This window comes from Rhinolophus sinicus, linkage group LG05 (assembly GCF_036562045.2).
Source record: "Rhinolophus sinicus isolate RSC01 linkage group LG05, ASM3656204v1, whole genome shotgun sequence".
Taxonomy (NCBI): Eukaryota; Metazoa; Chordata; class Mammalia; order Chiroptera; family Rhinolophidae; genus Rhinolophus; species Rhinolophus sinicus.
In genome coordinates, this window is record NC_133755.1 from 144,380,069 (window position 1) to 144,406,985 (window position 26,917).

Consider the following 26,917-nt stretch of genomic DNA (forward strand, 5'->3'; position numbering starts at 1 on the left):
CTGGATCAAAAGATTGGTCATACATAGGGAGATTCTGATCATAGACGCCAGTTTCTTATTCTCAGAGAATGGGTTTATAGATATGAAAAGGAAGAAAGCCAGAATAATCTTGTGGTATTAGAGTTGGAGGTGTCAATGTGAACTCATGGCTTTCAACATTAAAGAGATGCATGTAGAAATAAACATATATGTAAACTCTGTGTGTGTGTGTGTGTGTGTGTGTGTGTGTGTCCTCTTAAAAGGCCTCAGAGCAGTGACACATTTATGCTAACAAGTTGAGCTCACCAAATTCTCAGGTCTTGATTTTTGAACACTACTCTTCATTAACAGGAACCAGGATTCTTTGATTAATGGTTAATTCCAGGGCTGGGACTGAGAAAAAATAAGATGAACCCAGAAAGTAATGAGTGCTCAAAGAATGCTGAAGTGTTAAAAAGACACAGAGCCCACGTGAAGGCACTCCTGTTCAAACCTGGGATGAATTGAACATTGAAATAAATTATATTAATGTCGTATAACTTACTGAATAAAATAGGAATCCATAATTCCACACTAAATAAGTAGATAGATCAATAGATAGAAAAGGCATGTAGTTGGAATGATAGTAATAGAAAATCATCATTGGCAACAGTAATAATAATTAGTAATACTGACAATAAACATCAAGAGATGCTAAAACTAGTGGTGAAAGTGGGTTAAGGGATAGGATTTTACATAGTCTAAAAGTATTTCCTTCTGAAATATTAATTATAAAGGGAAAAACAGTAATGTCAAAGCACGGAAATATGGCAGACACCATCTTAATTAAGCGACCAGAGTTCGGTGCCACTATAATGGACAAAACAGATACCATATGCTATCCATTACTATGTAATGAAAATACAATAGCATTTGTGTTATCCCAGCCCAAAGTATATAACATGGGTCTTAATCATGAGGAAACACTGAGCAAAACCAAATAACTGGCTTGTGATCATCAAAAATGTGAAGCTCATGAAAATCAAGGAAAAACTAAATAACTGTTTTGAATTGAAAGAGACTAGAGAGAGATGACAACTGGGTACAGCACATGATCCTGAATTAGGTTCTTTGTTATAGAGATATTACTGGGATAATTAGTGAAACTTGAATGGGCTCTCTGGGTAAAGAGTATAGGGGAACTTTTTTGTATTATTTTTGCAACTTTTCTGTAAATTTTAAATTCTTACATAGTCTGTAAGTTCATATTTTTATTATTTTAGGCACAATGATTATAAAGTTGTATCACCTGCATTAAGAGCAGTTGGTAATATTGTGACTGGTGATGATATTCAAACACAGGTGAGTTCAGACTTTACTATGGTAAATTAACATGAAGGACATTAAGAAGTTTATCATGTTTGTACCACTTGATTACAAATTAATCAAGACTATAGCATTACCATAATTATACAGGCATCTGTCATGTGACAGTAAGCATATTCTTGGTAATAAGTGATCAGCCTCAAATGAAGCACTATCTTCAACCTATACCATTGTAAAGAAGTACAAGATAGCAGTTTGGCTCTTGAGGGATTTACAGTTCAATTGGAGAGAAAAAATATATATTTAAATATATATTAAAACAAACAAAATGTATATTAAAACAAAGTAAATTACCCAAGGTGGTATGTATTTTCTGAGAGCTGATTGGTCAGTAAAAGCTATAAAAGTTTAAAAAAGAATTGTGTGCTGAGAAATCGATGTAGATTCTATAAAGGAGTTGGAACTAAAGCTAGATCTTCAAAGGAGAGACAAGAGGTGGCTGGGTGGCTCAGTTGGGTAAATCTCGAGCTCTGAACAACAAGGTTGCCAGTTCAATTCCCACATGGGCCAGTGAGCTTCGCCCTCCACAACTAGATGGAAGGGACAACTACTTGGAGCTTATGGCCCCTGGAGAAACACACTGTTCCCCAATATATTTTCCAATAAAATTTTTAAAGAGAGAGAAGAAAGGTAGACTAAAAGAGATTTATGTGAACATAGGTACAGAGGCAGACACAGAGGCAGACATGTGTAAGGTATAAGAGGCACTAAACTTGACTAGAAAAGAAACTTAGTGAAAGGATGATTGATTATAAATAAGTTAGAAGTGGGATTGCAAATGGAACCGCATAGATAGATTGAAGACCTAGATTATGAAAATGGAAGGAAAGATAACGAGGAAACACTTCCTCGGATTGGTAATTAACTATGTATGTGAGATACCAAAAAAGGTGTGATATCAAGATTGTCTTCAGATCTGGGATAGTCTTGAAGACAAAACTTAAACTCTGTTACACATTAAATTCTCTTGTTTCTCACCAGACAGTAAACTTTTTATTCTAATCTACATATTTTCTTTCATTTTTAATCTTTAAAAGTTCTACTTAGATACTTACCTTAGTTATTAAACAGCTGAGCCTTAGTAATTGATAATTATCAATTTAAAGTAGCTCTTTACGTGAAAATTCCCTTATAAACATACACAGTTTTCAGCCGAATTGCAGTCCACTGCTTCACACTTCCTTCACCAAGTAAATTTATTGTAAATCGTGGGTATTTTGAAAATAGGAACATAATCTTGCCATAGAAAAAATAATAAAGGGACAAAGCAGAATATACTTCTTTACAAAAGTGGAACAATAAAAATTTTAATGAAACAAATAGACTTACTCTACACCAAGTTTCTTTTCATCAATTTATTTGGCAAAACTGGAGGTTGGATCCTGAGATTTGGTTGGATCCAATCACCAAATCTCTCTTCAAATAGTTATTAATATATCAGTTGAACTCTGAGTGCATTTGTAAACTTGAAGGACATACCTCTGAATGTCCTGCTTATTTACATTTTAGTGCATTGAGAACAGGGCACTTCACTACATTAACAGACAAGTTTTGGTAAAGTTGGGAGAGTAGAAGACAGCAAGTGCCTAAGGTTTACTTTGAGAGAAATTTCTCTTTTCTTGACTTGGTTTTTCAGAATGTTTTTTTTTATTTCTAAATAACTCATTAGTGTATTTTTGTGTAGTTTTCTTTTTTTTTCCTATAAAACTCTGTTTCCATCTCTAACTTTTGTTTTAGGTAGTTTTGAATTGCTCTGCATTACCCTGTCTCTTACACTTACTGAGTAGTCCAAAGGAGTCAATCAGAAAAGAAGCCTGTTGGACTGTTTCTAACATTACTGCTGGAAATAGAGCTCAGATTCAGGTAAATAACCTTTCAGATCTGAGAAAACAGGAAGATCTCAGAAGTTAGTTTGGAAAAAAAGTCAGCATTTTATCATTAATGTTTTTTAGTGAGTTACTAAAAAAGATTCTTAAAAGATTCTTGAAAAGTATTTTAAAGGAAAAAAGCCTTTTCACCTTTAATGGCATTTGCTTAACAGTATTCTAATGAGGAATAGTAACTATATATATATAATTGTCCAGCATTGCCTGACACATAATGGCTAGTCTTTAAAAAGGGATCGATTTTCATTAGTTTAAGAAAAGTTAGGCAATGATCTTCCTCTGAAAACTTTTAAATAATGATGTATTAGGGCCCTGCCAAGCTCCTTGAGTCAGTAATTACTTATCCATTTGATCAATCATCTGCCTTGTGTTTTATGACCTTTAAAATTTAATTTCTGCTAATATATTCTCCAGACTTGAAAGTATGTGAAAGTTTGTTGAAATAAACAAAATATTTCGAAAGGTATTTCCAAAAAACCTGACATTTAAAGCCATGAGTTTCAAGATCCCTCTACTTACTCATATTTTTAAAACTGTATTTGCATTGATTATACTCTATCATTTTTCCTCTTCAGTCTGTTATAGATGCAGATATTGTTCCTGTTTTGATTGAAATTCTTCAGAAAGCAGAGTTTCGTACCAGGAAAGAAGCAGCTTGGGCTATAACTAATGCAACATCAGGAGGCACTCCAGAACAAATAAGGTTGTGTGATACAGATTTTTTTTTTAATTGTTTTTTAAATGTAAATGAGATAAAATTAGAAATAATACGTACTTTTTATTTGTTGATGAAACTAAAGCATTTTGTTATTTAAAAAATAGAATTTCTAATGTGAAATGACAGTGTTTTATACCAGTTATGTCATTCATTTACACTGGTTTATTTTTTTCATTTAAATTATAATTAACATCATTCTCCTTTGTAGACTATTTATGAAAACAGATTAGAAATCTGAAAAAAATAGTCTATGTTAATTTGCAAAATATATTTCATGGGCATTAAATATTTTTTAGACCATTGTATCACATATATGTTACTTTATTATATAGAAATGGCTAATAAAGTTGAATATGTACTAATTTAAAATAAAACTGAAATACCCATTTGTTTATATAATGTTCTTCTAATTGTTGTTAGATTTATCTGTGGATAGTATCTTTTATTTTTCTATACTATTTTCTTTTTTATCATAGCTTTTTTAATCTAGGTCCTTTATTGTTAATTTGCTTATTTCTTTTACTAACAGCACAAATAGTAGATACATGGGCTTTGAAGTCAGCATGCTTTCAAATCCTTCTTCAGTAAAAGTCGTGTGACCTTGACAAAGTCATTTAACTTCTCTAACATACAGTTCCTTTATTTTTTAAAATGGATTCAATAATGGATAGTACCTTATAGTAAGAGCTTAACACTTAAATGCAGTTCATACATTTAAAGTGCTTAGCGTGGTGCCTAAACGTTAAGTTCTCTATTATGATTAGCTGTTATTATTTGTAATAATCATAATTTTTATGATCAGTATTGATTTCTAAGTCTCTTTTCATCTTGTACTTTTGCTCTTTTTTCCCCCACAGCAAAGTTCTACTTTGTACTTCTACAAAAGCCTAACATCCTATAGAATTTTCTTGTTATGAAGATCCTTCCATGAAACTCAGGATTTTTTAGGTTTCTTGAAGTGACTGACTATGTAGGAAGTATTTTCTAATGAATATTTGATTTGTTTCTTAATTTGCAAAAGAAGAAGTCAGGCTACTATGCTATTTTACAAATTGAAATCTACCTATTGTGAAATCATTATCTGTCATTTTCTTCATTTATACTATTATCTTGCTCTCTCAGATTCATATCTCTATATATTGATAACATCTGTCTCTGCTTTTTATTTTCCATTCCACCTCTTTGCTTTAATCAGTACTTCCATTTCGTTTCTGTCATGAATACAAGCAGTAATAAAACAAGATCTTTGCTTTGTTCTAGTTTGTATTTTTTTAATGCTAGTGTTATTTATATCTGCTTTAGGATCCAAAGTTTGTTTTTCACCTACAAACAGTTGTATCTTTTCTATTTATTTTCATCATCATATCTATTCCATATGTCATTCCTTAAATTTATTAGTATGAATAAATCAGATCATTATTTTGCTAACCATTTTCACCATTTCATTAAGTCTGAGTATATGGGAAGAGGTCTTGATCTCAGTTTAGGTTTAGCATGCATACCACTAATGTTTGTGAAGTGTCTAACATTGCCAGTTTTTGTGCTAAATCATTTCAGTTACTGAGTACCAGTAGTATATCAGGTGCTTTCACATCTTTTATCTCCTTTAATTCCGTAACTCTCTGATACAGTTATTCATTCAACAAATATATTTGATGAATTACAGTATAGTATATGGCAAGTGAATGCTCCAGTGAAGGTGTGTACATTTTTTTTAAAAGATAGAAACTAACTTTTATTGAATGCCTATTGTATCCTCTTAGCGACCCTCTGAATTTGGTACTATTATTATTCCCAATTTAAGATGCGGAAAGTGAGGCACAGAGCAGTTACTCAAAGTCACACGACAAATAAGGAGTGGAATTGGGATTTGAAGCCATGCAGTCTGACTTCAGAGCATATTTTTTACCTTTATGCTTAATATGAACTTTTGCCAAGGGAGCAAATCAGTTACCTTATTTACATTTTAGAGAATGGAAAAAGAGCTAATAAGAACTAGAAAAGAACAAAGCATTCTGAAAACCAGTAATTTTTGTCAGCATTATTTATTAAAATTATTCACAACATGCCCTATTTTGCTCCTAGAAGCCTTGTATGCTTCTGAAACAGAGCAAACGTTTCAGAACATTAGCTGTGATTTTTTTGTGTGTGGGAAATTTCCTGAAGTTTGATTTGGATCTTCTTTTCCCTCTCCATTTCTACCTACCCCCATATGACCCCTATGTGTGTACATAGGACCACCTTTACAATAAACAACAAAAAACCTCTAACCCGCTAAGTGTTGTTATGCCATGCAAAAACAGGCCCAAGTACCAATTTGCTTGCATGTATATTTTTATAATATTTGTAATACCATTTATTACTAATTATGCTAAATTATGAGAACAGGAAGAGTAAAAAAAGTTTTCTGGTTCCTGTGTAAGTGCCTATTGAATTGTTTTTAATGTTTGAGTTTATAAGAACACTTTCCTTAATTGTTTATATAACATTTCACTGAAGAATATTTTCGTGTCATTTGCTATAAATAATATTTAAGTCTTTTTCAATGTTTTCCCCCACCTTTTTTTAATTACTCTGAAGGTATTTGGTAGCCTTAGGCTGCATTAAACCACTTTGTGACCTATTGACTGTTATGGACTCTAAAATAGTCCAAGTGGCTTTAAATGGACTTGAAAATATTTTACGTCTTGGAGAACAAGAATCTAAGCAGAATGGGATAGGCATTAATCCATACTGTGCTCTCATTGAGGAAGCATATGGTAAGCAGTCAGTTAAAAATTTATAATTACAGTCAATTCTTTTTTTAAAGAAAGATATAATTGACATGTAACATTAAGTTGATTTCAGGTGTCTAACATGATTCAATGTTTGTATGGACTGCAAAATGATCACCACAGTAAGTCTAGTTAACATCTATCACTATACAGTTACAAAAATCTTTTTTTCTTGTGATGAGAACCTTTAAGATTTACTCTCTTAACAACTTTCATATATGCAGTATTATTAACTATAGTTCCATTCTGTACGTTACATCCTTATGACTTATTTATAACTGGAAGTTGGTACCTTTTGACTCCCTTCACCTATTCACCCACTGGGTTCCCCTGCCTGCCTCTGGCTACCACCAATCTTTTTTCTGTCTATGAGCTCAGGTTTTTGGCTTTTGTGTTTTCTGTTTTTTTTTCAGATTCCACATAGGTGACATCATCCAGTATTTTTCTTTGATTTATTTCACTTGTCACAGATGACGAGATTTCCTTCTTTTCATGGCTTAATAGTAATTCCATTGTACATATTCATCACATTATTATCCATTCATCCATGGATGGACACTTAAGTTGTAAATAATGCTGCAGTGAACATAGGGGTGCATATATCTTTTCGAGTTAGTGTTTATGTTTTCTTTGGATAAATACTCAGAAGTGGGATTGCTGGCTCATATGGTAGTTCTATTTTTAATTTTTTGAGGGACTTCCATATGTTTTCCATAGTGGCTGCATCAATTCACAACCCCACCAACAGTGCACAAGGGTTCTCTTTTCTCCACAACCTCACCAACACTCATTATCTTTTGTCTTTTTGATAATAGCTATTCTAACAGGTGTGAGGTGAAATCTCATTGTGGTTTTGATTTGTATTTCCTTGATGGTTGGTGACGTTGAGTACCTTTTCATGTACCTGTTGTACATCTGTATGTCTTCTTTGGACAAACGTCTTTTCAAATCATCTGCCCATTTTTTAATTGGGTTCTTTGTTTTTTTGCTACTGAGTTGTATGAATTCTTTATACATTTTGGATATTAACCCCTATCAGTTATATGATTTGCAAGTATTTTCTCCAAATCTTCTATTTCTCCTATGCCTTTTCATTTTGTTGATAGTTTCCTTAGCTGTGCAGAAGCTTTTTATTTGATGTAGTCCCACTTGTTTATTTTTGCTTCTATTGCCCTCACTTTTGATGTCAAATCCCAAAAAATCATTCCTAAGGTGAATGTCAAAGAGCTTACCACCCGTGTTTTCTTCTAAGAGTATTGTGGTTTCGAGTCTTAAGTTCAAGTCTTTAAGCACCATTTATGGAAGAGACTGTCCTTTCCCCTTGTATATTCTTGGCTCCTTTGTCATAAATTAATTTCCCATATATGTCTGGGTTTATTTGGGAGTTCTCTATTCTGTTCCATTGGTTTGTTTTTATGTAAGTACTATACTGTTTTGATTATTACAGCTTTGCAGTATAGTTTGAAGTCAGGGAGCATGATGCCTCCAGCTTTGTTCTTTCTCAAGATTGCTTTGGCTATTTGGGGTCTTTTGTGGTTCCATACAAATTTTAGGATTGTTTGTTCTATATGTGAAAAATGCCACTGGAATTTTGATAGGGGTTGCATTAAATTCATAGGTTACTTTGGGTAGTGTGGACATTTTAATACTAATTTTTCCATTCCATGAGCACAGAATATCTTTCCATTTATTTGCCTTCTTCAGTTTCTTTTATCATAGTTTTCAGTGTACAGGTCTTGAACTTCCTTGGTTAAATTTATTCCTAGGTATTTTTTTGGATACAATTATAAATAGGACTGTTTTCTTAATTTCTCTTTCTATTTATTAGTGTATAGAAACATAAAAAATTTTTATATATTGATTTTTGTATCCTGAAATTTTACTGAATTAGTTGATTAGTTTGAACAGTTTTTATGGTGGAGTCTTTAGGATTTCCTATATATAATATAGTCGTCTGCAAATAGTGACAGTTTTACTTCTGTCTTTCCAAATTCAATGCGTTGTCTTTCTTTTTATTGCCTAATTGCTCTGGCTAGGACTTCCAATACTATGTTAATAACAGTGCTGAGAGTGGACATCCATGTCTTGTTCCTGGTCTCAGAGGAAAAGCTTTCAGCTTTCCACCACTGAGTGTGATGTTAGCTGTGGGTTTGTCATTTGTAGCCTTTATTATGTTGAGGTACATTCCCTCTGTACCCAGTTTGTTGAGAGTTAGTCAGTTCCTAATTAATTTCCATAAGCATTTCCCCCCTCCAATTCCACAGAAATATTTTGTATAAAAAAAGTGTAATATTTTTTTAAATACTTTTTAAAGTTACACTTAATTCTGTTACCATAGCAGTTTATTTTCATTATTTGCCTTCTTTTTACTTTGTCCTTATACCCAAATACTTTATATTGATACAATTGCAGTGCATGTATAGTTTTGTGTTCCACTTTTTAAGATTTTGGAGAAATTTTATATTTCTACATAATATTTGCATTTTTAACAGCCACATAATATTACATTGAGTGAATATTGTGTGTCATTTTAGCCATACTGAGTGCAGTTTTAGCCATATGCTTGTGCTTGACCATTTATTTGTTCCCATTTTGTTTAGCACTTTACATATGACAAAATAAGCATCTTTCTGAATATAGTTTTTTTCTGTTGAAATAATGGGGTAAAATTTTAGGAATGTTATTACAGTTTTAGGCATAGACCTGTTTCTAAGCTTTTGGTATGTTTCTCATTTTCCTTTCCAAAGACATGTTACTTGACAATGTCACTGGCATTGTATGAATCTGCTCTAACACCTCTACCTGTTTTGTTGATTTTGCTGACTTCGCAGATGTAAAATAGTATCACCAAGTTTCTTTTACATGTCTCCTGTTTTATCTCATGTAGAAGGTGGTGTGTATTTTCCATGTTAGTGTGTTTCCTCATCTGAATTCCATATTTATTATACTTTGACCAATTATCTATTTGTCTCCTCTTTGGTAAAAATTTGAATTAATTTCATTTTACAGTTGTTTACTTTAATATGGCTTTTCTCCCATTTTTTATTTTTTTATTTTAATAAGATAAATCATGTTCATTTATATTTAATAAATGACTCGATCTAATCATCTATTCCTTCATAGTTTACAAATTCCCTACAGAGATGTGATTATTTTATTTTTTTCTTTTTGGCTAGATTTTTCTGATTGGATTCTTAAAACACTTAACTCACATGGAATTTATTTTAGGATAAAGCATGAATATAAGTTGATGTTTTTTCCTTTTAATGGATTTCTGTTAAATATTCCCTTGGCGTCTTAAGTGCCATTAACTTGTATGGTTGATTCAAGCTTTTATTATGATTCTTAAACCATGCCTGGGATATTACTTTGCCTTTATTTCAAATTATATAATGTCACTGGTTAAGATGTTATATAAATACAAGGTATTAATCAGTGATTTAAGAATGTTTTCTTACTACGTTAATTATATTGACCCCAAGTTATACTAGAGTTTGTCATAGTCTATGATTGTAAATAGATATGACTATTTTACTTATTCTTTATGTCCTGCAATAATATAATTGAAAAGGTTTATTTATAATTAAATTAAAAATATTTTCAGCATCACTCAGATTTGTGTGTAGATTTTTTTTTTCTTGTGAGCAATAAAGTAGAGTGCTATGGATTCTCCTTATCCAATCAAAATGGGCTTTTTCAGTTTCACTTATTGGTGGTACTTTTTAAAAATTACATAGTAGCTATATTGGATTTACAAATAGTACTCATTTATTCCATATTGATACTCTCTGGCTTATCCTATAAGAGAATGTACATGTGTTAGTTTGCTCGAGTTTCACTTTTTTCATTTGTTTTTGTTTTGTTGCTTTCCAGGTTGTGCTTTTTATTTAGCATAATTACTCTGGAAAAGATCTGTGGAGTTACATAATGTAAGACTGTCATTTTAAAATTGAGAAGCTAAAGTACAGAAGAACCAAACTTACCTGAGCAAAATGACATAACTAGCAGGGTAGAGTCTATGACCTTACTCTTAGGCATGTGCTACTTCCTCATACCATGCTGCCCCATACTCTCATTCTTGAAGAATAAGGCAATAGTGTTGGTTATCAGTACGTGTGAAATTTAGATAAAAATAACAATCCCATTCTCAGTGGACTGATGGATGCTATTAAATCATTATTTTGATTTAAATATATGTTGAAACTTGAATAACAATTTTGTTTTTATATATATGCTTTGTATAATAGGTCTGGATAAAATTGAATTTCTGCAAAGCCATGAAAATCAAGAAATTTACCAAAAGGCTTTTGATCTGATTGAACATTACTTTGGTGTAGAAGACGACGACCCCAGCATTGCACCTCAGGTGGATGAAAACCAACAACAGTTTGTGTTTCAGCAGCAGGAAGCACCAATGGAAGGGTTTCAACTTTAACTTGGTGGGGGAAAATTAATGGCTAAAAAGGGTATTTTCAGATGTCTCTTCTTTGTTACAATGTCAGTAGAAATGTTTGACATGTTTTTATGTAGAACAGAAAAAGAAGTTGATGCACTTTTAAAAAGCAAAAGTTTCCATTCAGATACAACACTGTAATTTTGTTTTTATTTTGTGTGCCTGTATTTATGTATTTTATTGTTTTATCTATTTTTAATCTATGAACAATTAAATAAATTATGAAATTATTTAATAATTTGAAGCTTGAAAAGGAGAACTTTGATAAAGTATTACATACGGTTCTGAATTTTTTTTCTAGCATTCTTGGAAACTGCATATTAGCAGTACAGATATTTATAATTGCATTTTGGCAGTAAGTCTCACAGGCCCAATCTCTACTAAATCTACCTCTAACTTGAAGCAGAAACAAAACAAAAAAGCTTTAGAAGCATGAAATAGTATAAAAACTAAATTAGAATGTGAAAATATCTATTACCTTAAATTATAAATCACTGTGCTGTAGGTTAAACTTTGCAAAAGAAAAAAATTACAACAGAAAACCTGTAAAATTTATTTATAAAACACAGAAGAAATAATTGTACTGATCATCAATTAAAACGTGACAATTGTGAAGAGATAAACTGTTCTTCATGTTGAACACATTAAAGTGATTACACAACATTTAATATTTGTGTTTTTAACATATAAATGCTATTATATTAGTATATTTTGTATTTCGACCAAATGTGCTACCATTTTTGAAATAGTGTTTTATTATTTTTTCACTCATTTTAAAAAGCATCATGATAGAGATGCTTTTATGAATCTAAAGTAGTGCTGCATAGCAAAAATAATACTGTAATTCTTTCTCTGATTTTTCAGAGCAGTAATTGAAGTTTCATTTTCTGTTTAATAATGAATTTAGGTATTTGAATGGCAAAATTATCCTGGAGAAATCTACTTGTTATGTGCTAAAGTTTATTAAATACCCTTAATGTTTAGACGTTAAAAGATGATATTAATGAAAATTGCTAAGGATTCTTTAATATACTTGAAATCTATATTAGGAAAATTTTTGATAATACACAGAGGGTCATACTGCTTCTTGTCATGAATCAGTGTATTAAATAACATCGTATCAGATTGATCAATATAATGTATGTGTTTATGTATTAAAAGCAAAACCTCTTCAAACTGAAACTTAAAAAAGTTTCAATAGAAAAATTACATATATATTTATTTATAGATACATATATACAAAGGGTGCCAAAAAATGCATACACATTTTAAGAAAGGAAAAAACTGTATTAAAATTGTAATAATATATACCGATGACAAAAGATGAATACAAGTCATATGTATACATTTTTTTGGCACCCCTGGTATGTGTGTGTCTGTGTTACTCTCACAGTACTATATTTGGTAGAGTTTTCTAAACAGATATGGTTGAACTTGGTCTTTTCATTTGTAGTTATATGCAGGTTATTTACATTTCCAATTATAGAACTAAAATACTTATTTAAAAAATAGTTTACTACTGTTTTAAGATGGGAACTGAAGCATTTTTGATATGATTCATAGTCTATTCTGTAAAGGAAGATTTTTGTTTATGATAGCATTTATAATGTTTCTGCTGGAAATCAGAGGCGTGTTACAAGAATAAAATGTATATATGAGTAGTTTTAAATAGTATGGCACTTTGTAAATTATATATCTTGAAAGTAAACATTTGTCAAGACACTTAAAACCTACAGCTATAAAATACAGGTTTAAATGGTGTCCATGATGCTGACTGTATCTGCCAAACCTCTTCTATATTAACTAGAGGATTGTGTCTGTGCCCTTTTTATTGTAGTGGAAGTTATGTAGCATAAAAAGTTTTTCTTTTGCATTACGTATGTTTAAAAGAACAGGGTGTTTATATTAAAGGTTACCAAATTGATGGTGAATTTATCAGATAAACACTTTTGTGGTATGGATGGTTCAAACTATTAGGTGACAGGGTATTCCACTCTTTGTAATCAGTTGACTTAATAATGCAGCATAATTCATAAACTAACCAGCTGTGCCTGCTTTTATTTTGGGGGCCCTGTAGTCACATTAACAAATCTCTAAGCCAAGTCTTTCAAACAAAATAGTTCTTATAGAAGGAAAACTAATATGTATGTTTGTGTGCGTGTGCACGCGTGCACACACACACACACACACACACACAATAACCTTTGATGGGAGGATGTTAAAATTTTAGCCAGTAAAACAAACATATCTCTAACTACACAGATGACCATATTTTAAGTATTCAAATACAAAGTTATATTTAATTTCATTGATTTGTTACTTGGATAATTAATTTGATTAGATTTTAATACAAGGGACTATATAGTTGGGACCAGCTATTGACATGGTGATGACTTCATTGAACCAAGACTAGCAAATACTCGTACTTTGTTCTTAACAGTTTTTTTCCACATGACTACTTCTTTCAAATGAACAATTTAAAATGCTCTAAAATATAGTTTCATTACTCTTCACTGACCTTTTTTGGGAAAAACATGTTTTTAACTTGCTTATCTAAGATTTATTATACTTAAATCTGCGAGAAACTGTGCCAAAAAGAATAAAACATGTTGCAAAGAGGAACACATGCAACATTAATACAAAAATCAAGAAAATACTTGAAAGAGCCCTTTATTTAATTAAATTCAGTGTTTTATTGAATTTTAATTTTTACCAAACTATGCAATTTTGCTTGTTTTATATTTATGTATAAGTACTTGACTCACTGGCCTGTTTTTGTTTTGTTTTGTTTTGTTTTGTTTTTTTACTATAAGTATTTTGAAAGGTGTTCCTAGGACTTAATTTTTAGTGTTATTTTGTTCACTTACTGGTAGCACCAGAACAAGAAAGCAAAAAGTAACTAAATAAATAAATAATAAAATCTGCTGGCACAGAAATAACATCATTTGGTAACTAAAACCTATTTGCAGTTAAAAGCTTGATTTGTAGGGTAAAGGACTAAAAGAAGCATTACCTTTGCCTTCATATTTTTTCTTCTCTTAAGAAGGAGCATTATGGAAAAAGTAACTATACAAAGTCTTAGTGGATTTCTGTTGCTGTTCTAAATTCAGCAATTTACTGGCTGCTTTGTGCAACTGTGAAATCAAAGTAATTGTTAACCTTTACTCATTTTAGTTCATAGCATTACTGTTTTATAAAATGTGACATATTAGGAGCCAATATGGTAGGGCTCTAAAAGGACAATGCATCTTTAAATTCTGGTTGGGGAGTGGGATGAAGGGAAGATGTTGCTTGACTAAATAAATCAATATCTGAGCAGTATGCAATATTATGAAATGTTACAGTACTATATTAAAAATAATAAAATACTATTTTACAATTGCATTCATATAAATGTGTCTATTTTGTTTGTTCTCACTTGTGATTGTGTATTCCTAGCGGAGCAAAAGCAGATGCCCCCATTGATTAAAATTCTATCCACTTTTCTAAAACCAGCAAGATTTTTGTTTGTAGCATATCTGATTGAATTAGTATGTTCCTTTTGCTTTAGAATCCGTGTGTTCTGCTATAATAGGAAATGTGCCTGATTAATCTTTGTATCTCAAATCTTGACAATTAGTGGGCATTCACATATTTGAGATTATTTTTTCCTTTTCTGTTACTTTAATGCAATACAATACCTCTATCTAAGGAGTAGAGGTTTAAACCTAATAAAAAATCGGAGGGAATGTCTGATTTAACTTTCCTAATGTACTCTGGAACATAAGGTCACACAGTAGCCAAGCCTAGATCCCCTAGCCTAATGTTTTTCTTTCTTTTGGTTGGCTTCATTTCCTTTAGTATTTGAAACTACGAGTATGCTAATCACAGAGTAGTGAAAGTAATTGAATAAGTTATTTTTAGGGTGCCTTGCTTCCAGTAAGGCAGTCAGCAATTTTAGTGGCAAATGAATTAGAACATATGAAAATACAATGTACAGGTCAAACACGATAAACTTCAGTATACACTGGGGTTCAGCTTCCCAGAAATCCCTATGGACACCCTTGAATGATATGTTTGCTTAATTTTATTTATGCTCTTTAATTTTCTTTCCATTCATATTTGGACAGTTGATTAGTTCAATGAGCACATGATTCCCTCCGCCCCCTTGTAGCACATCTAATGATTTTTATGTTTGTTTCAGTAGTTTAAGTTTTAGGAGACATATGCATTGTATCATTATTAATATCACTAACATTTCAATTTTCCATTGTTAGGAAAAATCTTTTTCAAATAATTGCACTGGCAAGCAATGCTGTACAGCACCAGAACTAAAATGTTGATGGGGGCAACCCCACCAAGTAAAGAACTCAGTAACTAATGTACCAACAGTAGACTTTAATTTGTAAACAGTAGACAGTTTAGAGATTTCAATGTGTAATACCCCAAAGTGCCTGTTCTTTAAAAATTGAATGTTTTCAACTTGTGGACAACTTTACTTTTGAGGGATCCTTCCTGTTCGCTTTCAGTTATAGTTAACATGTTTTTAAAATCTATTACTGATAATAGCATGGCAATATTTAATATACTCTATTTAGGGCTTCAACATGACTTTTCTGAACATTCTCTCATTTAAATTGTTTTATTATAAAATATACACAGAGAATAATGTGTAAGAAGACTGACTAATAAAATGAACACCTATTTATTCACTACTCAGCTTAATAAATTATCAGACCTTGTGATCTTTACTCTGGATTTTATTAATTCTTGTGTTTTTCCTCATTGTTCAGCTCACATGTATGTATTCCTAAGATATATAGATTTACTTGCCTGTTTTGAAATGTATAAAATGGAGTATTTTATGCATTTTGTGATTTTTTTTTTTTAGCTCAGTGTTAACTTTTGAGATTCATGTTGATGCTTATATCTGCGGTCCATTTTCTTTGCTGTATACTATTCCATTTTGTGGTTACAGCATTATATCTCTAGTAGGGCAAGCCTTCTCCCTTCTCCATGATTGTCTTAGCTCTTTGCATTTCCATATAAATATAGAATCCACTTGTCAAATTCCATGAAAGGCCCCATAGGGATTTTGGAGGAAATTACATTTAATCTATAGGACAAGTTTGGACAGCATCTTAATGATACTTTCAATCCATGAACTTTTTTTAAATCTTCCTTACTGTATTTCAACAAAATTTTACAATTTTTTCATAAAGTTCATTCACATCTTTTAGGTTCTCTCCAAATAAAAAAAATACATCGGTGTAAAAATAAAGACTGTTGTCTTTCTAGCTGACCTATTTAGTCATTCCTTGCCATAGCTTACTATATTTAAATAGATATCTATTTCTACTTGCATCCTAGAGTTAAAATTTTTCAAAGAATAATTTTGCAATACAGTATACAGTATTGGAGAGTATACAGTAAGGAAATTTTTTCTGAACCTATTACAACAATTTTTCTATGTGAAACTTGACGATTTGTACATTTGTATGACTCACCTTTTTCTCATGTGAAAAGGATATTTAAGTTATGCCATAAAACTGACAATCCTGGCTTGCTAGCCTAGTCTTCGGGATTTTTGTTAGGGATTGAAAATTATACTGGTCCTTTTAAAGGAGGAAACATTTTCCCTTTACCTTTTTCACTTATCCCCCAACCCTCCTCCTGTCACAACCATCAGTTTGTTCTGTCTCCATGAGTCTTTGTTTTGTCTGTCTGTTTTTGGTTTTTTAGATTCCACATATAAATTAAATCATGTGGTATTTGTATTTCTTAGTTATTTCACTTAGGATAATTCCCTTTAAGTCCATCTATGTTGGCACAAATGGCAAGATTTCATTTTTTATTGCTAATATTCTGTGTGTGTGTGTGTGTGTGTGTGTGTGTGTGTGTGTGTGTGTGTATCTTCTTTATTCATCTACCAATGGACACCTACCTTGCGTCCATATCTTGGCTAAATAATACTGCAGTGAACATAGGTGTGCATGTATGTTTTCAAATTAGTGTTTTTGTTTTCTTTTAATAAATACCCAGAAGTGAAATTCCTGGGTCATATGGTAGTTCTGTTTTTATTTTTTTGAGCAATCTCCATACTGTTTTCCCATAGTGGCTGCACCAATTTACAATCCTACTAATAATGTATGAGTGTTCTTTTCGCCACATCCTTGCCAATAACTTATTTGTTGACTTTTGATAATAGCCATTCTAAGCAGCCTCTGAGAAAACATTTTTTAACATGACATATGCCTTCACTTTTCATAATGCATTGACTGTACATTTATGGACAGTGTCATTGTCAGTACCCACTCCTCCATCAACCAGTGAACCTTTGGCATCCTACTCACATGAATTTCTGCCTTCCAAACCCAGATTCCACTGTCATACTAAGGCTATCTCTGATTAGCCCGTGGTACCAAATGCTTACCATTAGCCCATGATAGTTCCTGGTTTGATGGCAAGGTGAACTTCATCTTGTTCTCAAAAATGTTTTTAATCAAAGCCCTGGATTCTCAGCAACCGGAGATTAAAGATATATTGACTAGTGGTGTGTGTGATCTTCTACTGGTTCTATTTCTCTTGTAGAACCCTGACTGATACAGGCATACTGCCATCACCACCAAACGCTAGTTCAATCCTCTGACTGTATAATCTTTCTGGGATTTTGGCTTCATATGGATATCTATAGTCTCAGCTTTTTCCAGCTTCATGTTTTTGTCTGTTCTTTCAAGCACATGACCCCCATAGGATAGTCAGATGCCCCCTTGGCAAATAGCAGCACAAGATGGGCTTAACTCCCTCGATTTTTACTTTCTTATTATCTGTAGCAAGGATCTTACTCTTTCTCCAACAGTTCAGCCAAGTGTTTTAAAAGATGCTCTAAAAAATGTTTTATCTATAATTTATAGTTCAATACTAGGTGACTTCCCTGGACATCTAGTCTACCATCTAACCAGAAATAGAAATCATCATACTCATCCTTATAAACATTTCAGGTTTTCCTATAATATTTAGAATGTCTCAGGATTCAGCAGAGTATACAAAAAAACAAACAAACAAAACTCTCAAGGAAGTATACAGAGTAAAATATTTTTTTAACAGAACTGATTTCTAGATCTTTAAACTATATATACAAATAAACATATATACTTTTCCTAAATTTGATTTGTCTGAGAATAGACCTGTGGTCTGCTGGTTTTCCTTTGTCATCTCTCCTCATAATCAACTTAATACTATTATTCGCCAAAAAAGTACTTCTCATCCATTTTGAATTTTACTCATGCTTTGCTCTGTGGTGCAAAAAACCTTCTGGGTGACAAATGGATAGTTCAAGAACAGATAGCTCCTGAGGAAGAGTTCCACGAGGGCTAAGCAAAGAGAGCCAGGTGCAAAATGCCTTGGTTCATGTAGGGGGTGAACTCATAATGTTTCCTGCCTTCTCTGTCTATCTTAGAGTTGAATTTAGAAGTGAGATTATCATCACAGGAATGTGTATTAACATTTCCATTTTCAAATCAAAATAGGACTTTTTCTAACAGTATCAGTTTGATTTAGCTTGTTTGTTTGACAGTGGGGACTGGCTTTTTCCTTAACATTACAAAGCAGACATCCTCCATTGAATGAACTAACTATGTAGCTTCAAAGTTATGATGGAAAATATATTTAAGGTACATTTAATATACAATAAACTGGAAATTATGTCACTCAACTACTTACATTTATGATTAAAAATTATACAGATGTCACGTTATAAAGTTGTACACTTGAAATTTATATAATGTTATCCCAATAAATTTAGTGAAAAATTATAATGCCAAATTAAAAATGTGAGAGGAGAAGGTATATATAATTTTAAAAGTTGCTTTGGGGATTGCTCAAACAAGTTTGAATGCCACTGTTACATACTATTTTTCTTTCTCTAATGATTTTGTCTTTTTAAAATTGTTTTCACAAGTACTGTTTTAGTACTTTGATTATTTAAAAGTAGATTTTGAAATTAATAGTTCTTGGTTTATAAGACTTTTTAAACCTGTTCCACCTAGTTACAAACTATGAAACGAATAACCAGAAGGACTATCCAATTACCAAATAACAGTAGAACTTTGGTTGAAAATTAGAGTTTAAGGGGCCCTTAGTGATTCTAGTTCAATAACATTTTAATTACTTGCACAGAGTGTTAATTTTAGCATTATCTGTAATGGCCAAAAACTGGATCAAATATCCAGATAAACTGTGGCACATTCATATAATGGAATATCGTAATACTAAAAGTAAATGAATTCACACTGTATACAGTTTGTGGATAAATCTCACAGCATAATGTTGAGTATAAGAATCCATGTTCACAAGTGCATATTGTGTAATTCCATTTATATAAAATTCAAAAACTAATGAATGGTGAGTATGGTGATAAAACTCACAAGAATGGTTCCTTTGGGAGGGTAATGACTGACAGAAAGGAGGATTCCGAGTTGCTGGGGATGTTCTATACCTTGACCTGGGCAGTGGTGATGCAGGTGTGTTCACTATGTACAAACATCTATCAAGCTGTATGCACTTTGGTGCACTTGTCTGCATGGGTGATACTTCAATAAAAATTTACTAGAAAGGAAAAATAGAAAACACTTTGTGTTTCTTGTCACAAAACCAACCAACAAAACAAAACAAAACAAAAACCATGGCAAATGTTAAATGTTCTAGTTTACCTATCTTTAATTGTTGCTGAGAATAGTGATGACTTCTGATTAACACTTTGTCACTTAGAGTATCATTTAGCCTTAGCCTGTGCAGCCAACGCGGCTTCTTCACGCCACTTAGCTTTCTTTGCCAGGTTCCAACTTGTTAAGGATTCGTGTCGTTCTACAGCCTGAACAAACCACAAAACAAAACAAAACACAAAACAAAGCTTTTTAACTTCCTGCAAAGAATTTGTATTTTAGATCGACATATAGGAGCGACTCTGTGAAAAGGAGAAAAGTAACTTAAAACATCAGTCACAAATAGTGTCCAAAAAAAATGATGCTTTTGTATAGAAAAACATTCCTTAAGTTGCTGGACTTCCAGTCAACAGGACAGTCGATGTCAGAAATCTGCCCCACCCTCTCTTGGCATACACAGATATAGTATTTGTTGGATAAAAAGTAACAAAAATATTTTCAAATAATTAACCTCAAAATCAAGAAAGGGAAATCCTCAGGTTCCAGAAATGGAAAAAACTCAAAAGGGAAACTGGTGGGAACTGAAAAGGATTGAAGCCAGGATGGAAGGCAATAGTTTTATTCTGAGCTCATTAAGGGAAAATGTTGGCTTTTGCAGCTGTAAATTGGGAATTTAATCTCTATACCAACAGGCAAGTCCAGGATTTGGATCTTGGGCATAGGACTGAGCTACCAATAAAAAGTTGGCGGTATCACGAAAAGGTACCCCTAAGAAATTAATGAAACTTCTCTCACCAGCCCAAGGAACTGGCAAAGAAACTAGGCATTTATCTGGGGCGGTGGGGGGTGGGAGGGGGCGAGTCACCTGTGAAGAGAAAAGACAATCAGCACCATAATGAGGAAATAAGAACTCCAGCTAGAAAATATATCTGAGGAAATAATCTAAATGCAGCACAGAGATAAAGATACAAAAAAAAAAAATAGAAAAGAGAAGTTAAGAAACATGGAGACTAGAATTACAAGTTCCAACATATATTCATAACAGGTGAAAGAGAATAGATAAGCTGAGGGAAGGGGCCATGTTTGAAGTTATGACAGCTTAGACTTTTTCGGAAGAAAGGAAAGCTCTAGGTCCTCAGAATGAAGGACATAGGACATACAATGTCTTTAGCAGAATAAACAAAAAGTTTATATTGATGGATATCTAAGGTGCATGTCACAGTCCACATATCCAAAGGAGAGGATTGTCATGCCTGCCAGTTCTTTCCCCAGCCTTACACATCTCAACAATGGCATCATCAGCCATCTAGTTTGTTCAAGTCAAAAACCTAGGTTGTTGGGTTTCTTTGTTTTCTATCCTCTTCTCACAGTGAATTTACCACAAAGTTCTTTGTACCTCCCCAGATATATTTCAGGGCTAACCTTTTCTCCACCTCCAATCTCCCCCCACATTAGTTAAGGTACATGCATTAATGATTCAAAATGAAAAGTGAATTGGAGAGAGGCAAGGGGGACAGCAGTGAGGCCATTTAGAAGACACTGCAATAAACTAGACAACAGATGTTGGTTGTCTTTGACCAGGGTGATATCAAGAAAGATGGTGTGGAGTGGTCCAGTTGTGAATATATTTTAAAGTAGGGCCAAAGGATCAATGACATATAATGACTTACTCATAAGTTACTGGAAAGATGATAAAATAGTACCTGGACGAGGCCATTTTAGATGTGGTGGTCAGAGAAGCTTTCTCTGTGGAGACTGAGAATAAGCCAGCTATGGCAAGAACAGGAAAAGGAAGGAAAGCCTAGAAAAGAGTTTGGTATGCTGAAAAATAGAAAAGAACCATTGCGGATGGAGCATAATGAACAGAGAGAAGATGATATAAAACAGGGAGGGTCCAGACAGTCTCAGGCTCCAATCTATCATTTAAGGGCTAGAAAATCATCAACTTGATGGGCAATCATTTTATTTAGGGAGGTTAAAAACAAGAGATGATTAAATTTCTTTATTCCTATGTTTATATGTTCAGTCCAGCAAATATTGATGACATTTTCCATGTGAAGAGAATAATTTTAAGGAATTAAATTCTTTGTCACACTAACAGAAATGAATAACATAACATCAGTAAACTTAGATGCCCTATTCCATATGTGAATTATTGGGCTCAAATACTCTTGAAAACCTGAGAAGTAAAGAAGAGCAGAATCATAGGACTAGGCAGAATTAACATTCTAAATTACCATTCTCTGGGCATTGGTTAACCATGCCCAGAGACTGAAGATGTATGGATCCAAGCAAATTATTCTGCATGCTGTGGCTGTCAAAATCTAGTTCCAACTCTGACTGCACTACCAAAACACAGTGTTTGTAAACAAAGAAGTTATAATCAGGCTCCAATGGGTTTAGTTGCAGGTGCCACAATGAAGAGACATTGATAAAATGGAGTGTGTCCAGAGGAAAGCTCAAAATAGAGGGAAGTTTTTAGGGCTAGAGTAATTAAGACAGGAGAAGAGAAGTCTCATAGCTATGGATTAGACGCCTCCCAATATGTGTGGGGCTGCTCTTTGTGCTAAAAAGTGATCAGCTGGTGGAAGGATTTAGGGAAGCAAGAAACAAAATGAGAGAGTCATTAACTCTTAATTTCTCTCTAGAAACCACATATTGAAGACAGTGAGAAAAGGGCTCAAATACAGGATACAGGCAAACTAGTCAGTCTTGGTGATCACTTCCAACTTTTTAATTTCTAACTATTTTATGATTCTATGCCCTAGCTAATTGAGTTCATGATTTAAGAAATGATCTAGTCTGGATAACTTTCCCACAAGCAAGTTCTTCTTGTGCAGATTTTAACCAGGTAATATACTGTTCTGTTTTGTTTTTGTTTATATTGTAAGTGGAAACAAGCTTTTGTCCTTCCTGCCCATATAATTTGTTGACTCAAATTTCCATGAACATGTTTGTTTCCAGTATGGTAGATATATGTGGGTGACTCAAAGTGTCTGAGACAAAATTGTTCTTACACTGAAAGAATAGCAGTAATCCCCAAATTGAGAACAAAGCTCATAACATTTCATAAAATTCACAAATCTTTATTTTTTTCACACTCCTAAGTGAAAACATACTGTACTTCTGTCTATCATTATTTTAAATTCTATCTTGATTTTAAAGAGGTACTCACCCTTTTGGCTGATGCTATCACTGCAAAGCAGGCAATAATTGTGAGTCCAATCATTATGTAACAAGCTTTCACTCGAGCTTTGTTTCTTGCAGCATCTATCATTTCTGGCCTAAATCAAGATATATAGTTTATTAATTATATTAAAGCAATGTGATTTTCTGACTGTCATAACAGGCAATGATTTGTAATGTTAATATTCCAAAGATCCCTGAATGCAAATTACAGATGTGAAAGACTTCCAAAGGCTAGGTCATTCATTGTCTTATCAATTTCAAATCAACAGATATTTATTTAGGTCTTAACTAATGTTAGCCACTATGAAACCACAGTGTAGATTATTTCATTTCTAATTGCTCAAAATATAACCACTAGAGATAATGGCCTGACTCACCATATTTTTCTTCACTGATTGGGGGTAAAGATAAGAACTAAAGCCTATGTATGTCTATGATTTGTGCTCATTTGGCCCCTGTGTTATTAAGTGGGCTTTGTTTTCAGTTTTAAACAGGTTGTCTTTTTAAAACTAATTTTCATCATTTCGTTTTTTTTCACTGGCCTCCCAATCTCTTATTATACATTTTGTGAGAATGATTATAGAAAATAGGGTGTTTCCTTCATAGCTTTTGCTATGAAATTATCAAAATCACAATAAATTATCAAAATCACAATAATTTGTAAAAGAAAAAGAAAAGACACCTTCATTTTGTTATTATTACTCTGAAATTTTGTTTATTTGAACACTGGGTAGTCTTCTTTATTAATAAAGTTATAAGCAAATTGTCCAAAATTTTAGCAATACCACTTACAAAGTAGTGTTACAAAAGTAATCATATCTCTAAGCCTTTTATATTGAAATTAACAATTTACAATAATATGAAGTGGCAATTTATAAATACAGATTATTAAAGAATAATTCTTGAGAATGTATTCAGCAGTATTCTTTCTCATCTAAAGTCAAGTTTAAATAGAATTCAATTACATTTAAAAAATTCCAGAAAGGCAAATTGCAATTTCTCTTAAAAATGAAAAACTTTTCCACTAGTTAAAAGAACACAGAGAACCAATATCAAGCCTGCTTTCCTTAGATTTCTGTCAGATTAATGTAAGTTTTAAGATGTTAGTTGCAAACAGGTGAATATGAAGATATTATTAGATTACATTTGTTGCTGACTTTTGTTCCAGATGGAACCTAAAAGATCTGATTTTTTTCACTCATCCATCTGGCTTTGATCTGCTATACCAAATTAGTTTAGCACTGGAAAAAAAAAACATAACCAAGTACAGTTATTATTAAATATCATTAGTGTATGGTACAAAAATTATAGGTCAGCTGGTAATTATATGTCCATTAAATGCATAAAAAGTGAAAGCTATTTACACTGTGAGTCTAAAACCAAGCGTAGGAGGCATATCCCTTCTAAGTAGCAATGCTTTAAAAAACTATAAAATTATAGAAAATAATAAAATGAAAAATATTCAAATACTTTCATGTTTTCAACTCCAAACTAAAGTACTTTTCAGAGGTATCTTGTTCAAAGTCAAATTCTCCTGTGTATAATACTTCTTTTGACTGTGATCCTGAGGGAAATTAAATTTATTCCTGTAAACTGTGTCTCTTCACACATACAGCTATGTTAACGCAATACCAGGACCAGTGTTTCTTGATAAGCATTAACTTACAATAATACGGGTTCTTTATATTCTTAATTACTCTGTTACAGCACTAGAACTCAAAATCCAAAAGGACTGAGGGTGATATTTTAGTTTTTCTGAGGCTAATTTCTGCTTTGGGCTGTCTGTAATTTGGAGTCTATAGATCTCAAAGAAAATAAAATTTGTTTTATAATCTTAAAAACGTCTCTGTAGTTGAATAAATGCTGAAAACAGATTTCAAAGGTTATTTCAAACCCCATGTCCATTCTTCATTAAATAATTTGATCCAAGAAAGGAACACAAACGTTTGAGAATTCATTATCGAGTGAACATTTCCCACCACATATTTTTTCCCACTTATTCAAGATGCTTTTGGTAACTAGTAAATTAATAAGCAGTAAAAGTGTAGGTAATATGTACAGAACAAGATGTAGGCCGAGTTTCCATTAGCCATTCCGATAGGCATTGATTGCATTGTGTAAGTATAATACACAGAACCTGTGAAATCCTTACTTAATAGGATAGTTTCAGTCTATTTTTTAAAAAATCAGTTTAAAGCGCGTTAAATTGATTTTATTCTTAGTTTCCTTCCTTCCTTTTTTACCCACGCCCTTGTAAAAGTGCTGGGAAGTTTTTGGGCTTTGTATAAACTCAAATTGTAGAAAGATGGTTTTTACAGGGTACATTTACCTTTTTCTTTTTTTTTAAACAGGTTACATTTACCCTGGAGGTGAAGTTGTCAGCTTGTTTTATCATTTATCAAACCTCTATCTTGTGTTTAGGATGGTGAAGAGAGCAGTGACAGTGATGCTCCAGGAGCCCGAGCCAGCCTAAACTGATGCTTAGAAAGCTGTAGAGCCACGTACGCCAGGCGTCTCTCGCCCCAGAAAAGAAGGTCTAGCGGATGCGGCTTCTTCCCTGAGACTCGCCAGCCACTCCACAGGCCATGATCCTTCCTTGGGTGGGGCAGGGAGATGCCCCCGATCCCTGGCGGCCCCGCAGCCACCCAGGGTACTAGGAGCTCACGGGGGAGGGGTATCTGAGCGATGATTGAAGTGCCCACTGAACTTCTCGGTTTTCACCCAACTTCAACAGTCTCCCTGTAAGCTTAGCTGCCCACCGTTCAGTCAAGAAACTTGACAGTAACCGCATTAGGAGAGCATAGGCAAATTCCTTAAGGTGGTAGGTGTTATTGTGAAGCCTTGTGTGGCACTGAGGCCGCCTTCGCTCCAGGGTGCGCCCAGGTCGGGGAGTGGATGGACCGCGCACCCCTCGAATCTCGGGCCGGGCCCTCCCAAGAGAGCGCAACCCCGGCTTTGGCGTAGGATACACTTACGGGATCCGAGGCGGGATGTCCTCCATCGCTTTGAAACGCCCGGTCCACAGCAGGATTTTCTTGTCGAATTGGGAAGGTTTGTGCTCGGCGGGGACCCTGTGAACTTTCCCTGCTGCGAAAACGACGGTGATGGATGGAGAAACCGACAGAACCAAGGCACAGAGTATAAGCGCGCGCTCATGCCTCGACCCCCAGGTCCCAGCTCCTCCACCATCCTACCGCAGCCCCCTCCCTCCTAAGGTATTCCCAGTCCTGACTCACCCGGACCCTGGGGCCCAGAGCTACTGGGAGCTCCACCGCTGGAGTAGTGGGGGAGACCCCGGGGCCGGAGAAGCGAGATGGGTAGCTGCGCGGCTTCTCGAGAAGCCCTCGGGGCGCAGCTGAGGATGCGCCCCGGTCGGAGACGCAGGAGGCTCTCGGCGGCGGCGAGCATGCTGCGCTCTGTTCCCGCGCTGGCAGGCGCTGGTCTAGCCAGAGTGCGAGCTATGGGCACTCCTGCAAGGTCCCGCTGGCCTCCCAGGGGATCCCAGACGCGTAGCTGGAGTGTCTGACGCGCGCAAACTCGGCTCCTGGTCCCCGCCCCGGCTGGCGACCTCGGACCAGTGCGTCACGACCCTAGGCGTTGATTCCCTCTGCAAGCGGGACCCTGGGAGCGGCCTGCTCTGCGTGAAAATGCTGGGCCGCAGAGACTCACCATCCCTTGAGACAACTCCCTGCAGCTCGTTTTAAAGGCATTTCCTTGTAAGGAGTTAAAACGTGTTTCTATCCTTTGGTTCACCCTTTGGTTCCACTGTTTGGTGCCCAAGAGAATAAATCTAAACCCTCTCCGCCAGAAGCGCCAACAGTCTTTCAGGTACAGGACACTACAAAGGTTTAAGGACATTCAAATAAGTGTAAGGACATTCTACAAACTTCTGATGTTGAAGTTTGCTCCTC

The 26,917-nt window shown here is 34.0% G+C and overlaps 2 protein-coding genes across 5 annotated transcripts in view; one reads left to right on the forward strand and one right to left on the reverse strand.

The window, feature by feature from the left end:
* The window catches only part of KPNA5 (karyopherin subunit alpha 5), a 42,975-nt gene extending 28,905 nt beyond the window's left edge, over nucleotides 1-14,070 (forward strand). For 2 of the 3 annotated variants that reach the window (XM_074333483.1, XM_019741357.2), the window contains 5 exons: nucleotides 1,242-1,320; nucleotides 3,082-3,207; nucleotides 3,806-3,933; nucleotides 6,529-6,707; nucleotides 10,970-14,070. In XM_074333483.1, the coding sequence (XP_074189584.1) occupies nucleotides 1,242-1,320; nucleotides 3,082-3,207; nucleotides 3,806-3,933; nucleotides 6,529-6,707; nucleotides 10,970-11,157 (700 nt within the window). In that variant the 3' untranslated portion in view covers nucleotides 11,158-14,070. Of the gene's footprint in view, nucleotides 1-1,241; nucleotides 1,321-3,081; nucleotides 3,208-3,805; nucleotides 3,934-6,528; nucleotides 6,708-10,595; nucleotides 10,652-10,969 lie in introns of all 3 variants that reach the window. The other variant, XM_074333482.1, reaches the window with a different exon arrangement.
* FAM162B (family with sequence similarity 162 member B) overlaps nucleotides 1-26,689 on the reverse strand; it is a 46,710-nt gene extending 20,021 nt beyond the window's left edge. Inside the window, exons 1-4 of one of the 2 annotated variants that reach the window (XM_019741359.2) lie at nucleotides 26,243-26,686; nucleotides 25,982-26,093; nucleotides 22,993-23,101; nucleotides 19,848-20,026 (exon numbers count right to left, since the gene is read on the reverse strand). In XM_019741359.2, the coding sequence (XP_019596918.1) occupies nucleotides 19,928-20,026; nucleotides 22,993-23,101; nucleotides 25,982-26,093; nucleotides 26,243-26,414 (492 nt within the window). In that variant the 5' untranslated portion in view covers nucleotides 26,415-26,686 and the 3' untranslated portion in view covers nucleotides 19,848-19,927. Of the gene's footprint in view, nucleotides 1-19,847; nucleotides 20,027-22,992; nucleotides 23,102-25,981; nucleotides 26,094-26,242 lie in introns of those variants that run through there. The other variant, XM_019741360.2, reaches the window with a different exon arrangement.
* Nucleotides 26,690-26,917: the final 228 nt, after the last annotated feature.